The sequence below is a fragment of the Bison bison genome, unplaced genomic scaffold (assembly GCF_000754665.1).
Source record: "Bison bison bison isolate TAMUID 2011002044 unplaced genomic scaffold, Bison_UMD1.0 scf7180017864524, whole genome shotgun sequence".
In the NCBI taxonomy this organism is placed as follows: Eukaryota; Metazoa; Chordata; class Mammalia; order Artiodactyla; family Bovidae; genus Bison; species Bison bison.
The window spans coordinates 4549779-4555778 of NW_011495075.1; the positions used below are offsets into that span (position 1 = coordinate 4549779).

The 6000-nt window shown below is 39.6% G+C and overlaps 1 protein-coding gene across 1 annotated transcript in view; it reads left to right on the forward strand.

The window, feature by feature from the left end:
* Positions 1-6000, forward strand: part of DENND1B (DENN/MADD domain containing 1B) — a 270331-nt gene that overhangs the window by 224609 nt on the left and 39722 nt on the right. The window contains exons 20-23 of the mRNA XM_010831135.1: positions 2374-2414; positions 3171-3239; positions 4807-4863; positions 5708-5815. Coding sequence (XP_010829437.1) covers positions 2374-2414; positions 3171-3239; positions 4807-4863; positions 5708-5815 — 275 coding nt within the window. The remainder of the gene's footprint in view (positions 1-2373; positions 2415-3170; positions 3240-4806; positions 4864-5707; positions 5816-6000) is intronic.

A 6000-nucleotide genomic window follows, 5' to 3' on the forward strand; every position in this document is an offset into this window, starting at 1 on the left:
TGGTTCTCTCTCTCAGCCGTTTCCCCTCAAGGCGGCCGCCCCCTGCCCTTTCTAACGTAGCCTCTTCTGAAGTGACGCGGAGGAAAGCTCTGTATGATTCACCTTATATTTTATTTAGCAATCCTGAAAGCTGAGGGACTGATGAACTGAGAGTAAATACTAAGATTCTTCCCCAGTTGCCGTCTCTGTGAGCATGGGCAGAGTATCACCTCAGAGCCCCAGTGTCCCCCCGGGCGGGCCGTCTGTCCCGTGACCGGCGGCGGGGTGCTGCCGCGTGCCGGGCTCACGCCTCACGTCGCAGCTGCCGGGCGACAGACCGGTCCCAGCGCTCGGTTCCCCAGGGCAGGCTGGCCTGACCCGCTGGCCGCCAAGCCCCCTGCCCTCTCGTCCACCTGCTTTGCCTGTTTCTTAGTAGAAGGGTGCGACTCAAGAGGCGTAACGTAGGTAAAAACACTTAACAACCTATGAAGAGCTGAAGAGGAGCTCCTTTGATTCCTCACGACTGTTCCTCTAGACACTGACCTTTCTGTGACTACTCTCAAGTTTTATGATGGTTATTTTCTTTGTGGTTCAGAGGTTTAAAAATATGTTTTCTGGAGTCACATGTGTTCCAGGATGCTAAATAGTTATCACAGAGTAGTTGGTGTTTTTCTTTCCATTTTCTTAAATTCATTTTGGGAAATGAAATAAAACACTTTCCAGAATACCACGAATAATAACCAAATTATAAATATGTGATTTCTTTCTCTTTTTTTTAATTTAATTTTATTTTTAAACTTTACATAATTGTATTAGTTTTGCCAAATATCAAAATGAATCTGCCACAGGTATACATGTGTTCCCCATCCTGAACCCTCCTCCCTCCTCCCTCCCCATACCATCCCTGGAGAAGTAAAAAGTACATGAACTGATGAGAACTTTGAATAGAGAAGTAAACCTGTATGAATAATCTGGATAAAGACATAATGTTTATTTTATGTTGTTGATAGAATCTCCTTGAGATATAAATGAATAGAATAACTGGGATTTTTTTTTCATCGTTTTACAAGAGAAAGGTTAAAAATTTTTTGGTAAGGCCGCATACCATCTGAAACTCATGCCCTTTAAGCACTGAAGGTTGTTTTTATATGGTCTATTTTAGATAGATACATTTTGCTATAATCATTTCACAAGGCTAGGAAAGTATTATTTCCCCCATGTTTATTCTTCCAGGAAGGCTGCAATGCAGTGCCGTGCCTTTTCTGAAAGAAGAGAGTAAGAGACATTTTTCAGAATAGGAGTTGTTTCTTGGTATTTCTTTGAAATTAGGGAGAAATGTTAAGTTCAAGAGTGGATCCAGAGCTGGATGTTTTTGGCCTGATGCTGGTTAGGGATGCAAAGGTATCTGCTGGAAAGGTACTCGGCCTAAGGACCCTCTGCCTCTGTGTTACAACAGTGAGGGACGTGTTTGTTAAGAAGCCACAACCACACACGGGAGAACAGTCTGCTTCAGGCTCCTTTCTACCAGGCGGTCAGTCTGAGTAGCCTTTGGGACTTTGTTTCTTCTTGTGGGAATACTTAAGGTTTAAACAACCAGGAAGGTAGAGGAAATCTGACTGAAGTCAGTTGATACAAACATAACTTTAGACTAGTTGTGTGGCCTTTTTTTGCCTTCTTATATCATCTTATTGATTAAATGAATTAGCATATTTGGAGCCAAATATATATGATTGCTGGTTTTACTGGACTGGTCATGCCTGCATTTGAACTTTCTAATAGCCATGAGGAGCTGCTGCCATATCTCCCTGGGGTAGTGCCTTTCCAGTTTGGATTTACAACTAGACAGTATTGTCTGCAGTATTCTGCAGGTTAATTGCAATAAAGTAAAATTTGCTATCAGTTAATACCAATGTCTAACAACCATAGAAGAATCTTTTTCGTCCTCAAGATTCTTTCCATTGCTAAATTTCCTTCTGGTTTTTTCCTCTCCTTATGTACTTTAAATATTGTTTTAAGATAACCCTAGTTGTGTAAAAGAGCCAAACTTTTACAAAATGCCATAAATACTGAAAAATCATTTTAGGAATTTTGGATTTCAAAAGGTTATTTTTTTCCCCTCTAAAAGTAGTAGTACAATGAAAGAATACTTTAACATATTATCTTCTTATGTGAGTAAAGAAAAAGTATCTGTTCTTAAAAATGCTAGTTACTATGTTCCTAAGAATTAGAGCATTTATTATTAATAGTTCTTACAATGAATTGCTTCTTTTACAACATTGCAGATAAATAAAATTTGCCTGCTAAAATCTTGGAAACACTAGTTCTTGGTGAAGTTTGGTTTATGGATTTATTTTTGATCAGATATTCCTGAAATCTTATTTTTATGTATTCCAGGGAACTCGAAGTCATACCAGCAATGGGTGCATACAGTCAAGGTAATAATAAACCTTCACAGTTTCTTTTTTTTTTTTTTCCTCTTTAATGATATGTAAAAATGTTCAGTTCAGGTCTGCTGTTTATATATGCTGTTTATGGGCAATATTTTAAAGGTTTCTATATTTTCTCACACTTTAAACATTTTTATGCTTATAGTTTGTTGGTATTTATAAAGAAAATTTTTAAATGGAAAGCTTTTGTCTTTCTATTTTTCAAGATAAATGGCTTGATTTGAAAATCGTGATTTTGCTGTCACCTTATAATATATCCCAAAAGATGAAGTTAGATGGAGTGGTAGGGCTCGATGGGAATTTTATCATTTCTGGTAATGTGCTTTTGTTAACATGGTGTTTTTAAAACATAACTCTCTTGTGCAGATTGAGACTTTATTGCCGAACACTAAAACATTTCAGAAACAGTTGATTGTATTTATTTTTTATTAAGCTTTATACACACACACACACACACACACACACACATATATATATAGTGGTCACATTGCCTACGTCTGCCTAAACCACAAAGATGAAAGGATTGTGTTCCATCAATTAAAAGAACAGAGGAGAATTTTTACGTTTTGTATGGAGTTACTATAGCATGTATAAAAGCTTGAAAACATTTAACATGACATAATTATGTAGGTCTTTCTTTAAGCTGTGAGAAAAGCTGTTAATTCTCTATTACCAATAATGCTTTGTTTTCAGGACAGTCAGGCCCCAAATTTTTAGGAACATGTTTCTGTTTTTCCTTTGCAGAAAGGAGGTGCACTATTCAACACAGCAATGACCAAAGCAAGCCCTGCTGTACGAACAGCATATAAATTTGTAAGTTCTCTTTTGATGTTTAAGAATTCTGTTGATAAAATTTTATAACATTTTCTTAGATGATATGCACTTAAATCTAGAATATTTTCTGGTTTCCTTTAAATAAATTTAGAGTTAATATTGACCAAAGCAAACTCAATTATTAAAATTGTATCATTGTCTAGGCAGGGCATTTCTTTCAGATAATTTAAAAATGCTTTTTATTTAAAAGCTATCCGCAAAATTGCGCCCTCAGATTGAAACAGTCCACAATGAAGTGACAGTTTAAAAGATTTGATTCTTTTATATAACAGCGTACTTTAAATTCTCATTGTGTACTTGAGGCTTAACTAGAAACAATTTTTTAAAAATATGACAAGTCCTCTTGCCTCAAAGGTCCCTTGACTTTCCAAAGTTAAAACTCCCCATTGATACCCCATGGCTTATAGTAAAATAATAACACCACCAGGAGCTACCATAGCAAGTAAATAATGAACAAACTGGAAGTCTCTCCGCTCTGATTGCTGAGACCCTTCAGACCTGGCCCCTCCCGTCCTGGCTTATTTCCCTGAAGCCCCCAGCCCTGGTGTCTCCAGGTCTGAGATCCTTCTCGTTCCATGGGTGCAGGACGTTCTCTGCTGTGTCTTCATCCTTCACAATCCATCCCTGCTGCCTGGGACGTCCTTTCCTTGGCTTCTGTCCACCTACTAAATCATCCTACAGGTTTATTTTAGATTAGGCATTCAGTTCAGTTCAGTTCAGTTCAGTCGCTCAGTCGTGTCTGACTCTTTGTGACCCCATGAACTGCAGCACGCCAGGCCTCCCTGTCCATCACCAACTCCTGGAGTTCACTCAAACTCACGTCCATCGAGTCGGTGATGCCATCCAGCCATCTGATCTTCTGTCGTCCCCTTCTCCTCCTGCCCCCGATCCCTCCCAGCATCAGGGTCTTTTAGTTCTCTTCAAAAAAAGTCCCTGTGGGCCTCCCTCTGTTTGGGCACTTGTGTCTGTGCCTCTGTCTCTGTAGGAGATTCTTAGGAGCTGATTGGGATTCAGGAAAACTTGCTTTGTGACTCCATGGACTGCAGCCCGCCAGGCTCCTCTGCCCATGGGACCAGGCAAGAATGCTGGAGTGGGTTGCCATTTCCTTCAGGGGATCTTCCCAACCCAGGGATCAAACCTGGGTCTCCTGCATCATTGCAGGGATTTCTTAAAGTCCAAACGTTTGCCCAAAAATACCCCGCTGCTGTGACATGCTTTCTCTTTTCCTTCCCCATTTGTCAGGCCAGGTTATGGCTAGGCGATGGCCATCTGATGGTCTCTGGTGTTTTTAATAGCCTCAGAGGCAGAGTAGGCTAACTGCTAGCCTTTGGATGATCCCTGTGCAAACAGACTGATGTTTTCCCCACCTCATTCAGGTGTAATAGTGGGTAGAATGGGTCCCTGAAAACAGAGTTTTAGATGATAGGTTCTTCTTTTTCTGTGTAACATGACAAGTTAGTAATTTTCATTCAGTGGGATCTTGTACACTTATTCCTGAAACTTGATGGAACTGCTCTGAGCAGACACCGGTGTTGTCATTTTCCAGGCCAAGAATCACGCAAAGCAGGGGATAAAGGAGGTGAAGAGCAAGCTTAGACACAAGGTACGTCCAGAGCGTCTCATTTCCACCTCAATTCCTGTGTTAGTGTGAAGCTTATCCTGCACAAATCACATGGGGTTTATGTTTTTAATGACTTTTGAAATGTGCTTAGCCCTTTGTTCAAGGATGCATTTTTCATAACAAGCCCCGTGGCAGCTATCTGCCATTCTGTACACACCCCCCGAACAATCTCTTTACCGTTTGCATATTTTATCGCAGAGGTGGTGAGAGCTTCAAAGGTGCTTTAACTGGATGTATGTCTTCATAAAGTTGATTGCCTTGATATCAAAATTGAAATTCTTGCTTCAAGCTGAGACCTTTTTTTTTTTTAAAGATGATCTCTGGTGCAGAATTAAGGCAGGAATGTCATCATTGGGCTTTACCGGATCTTTCCAATAGTAGCCATTTTAAATTGAAGCATGTTCTTAATGTACAAAGGAGGCGTATTTGAATCTGTGAATGTCACATATATGTGAATAGGTGTAGGTATGTGTATATGTGTTTGAGTTGATTACATAGTATATTTTTGAAGATTTTATCAGTTACGTTTTAAATTTCTACCTCTGGAGAGAGGAAACTATTTAGAACTTTCATTGTAGTACTGGAGCGTGAATGGGCTTCATATAAATTTTATTCAAATTGTTCAAAAAAGTCAGAGATTATTTTGGAGGTTTTTAGTTCATAGTATATAAAAATGCATTTTCTTCCTAAAGAGCTTGTTTAAACTTACACTCCAGGTGTTAATTTTGTTATTTGCATCTGTCTCAGATACTGTCTATTAATTGAAAAACCTTAGTAATGAAACGAGTACTTTAGAATAACCACTCGTGTATCTCTTCGGGTGCAGGAAAATGAGGACGACTATGGGACTTGTTCCGGTTCCGTGCAATACACGCCCGTTTACACGTTACACAGCGAGAGGGGAGCAAACCTAGCCAGGCGTAAGCTTTCCCAGGTGAGAGTATTTACTAACCTCCTGTCTCCCACAGTCTGATATTATGTTAATTTCAGTGATTTCTTCAGGAAGAATTTTGGACCCACTGATTTTTTATTTTTATCATATGGTAAGAAATTATGTGATGATGGTCAATATGAGTAGGCAGAGTCTGGGCAGGTGCAAAGGGCCTGCGAGCCCAGCGT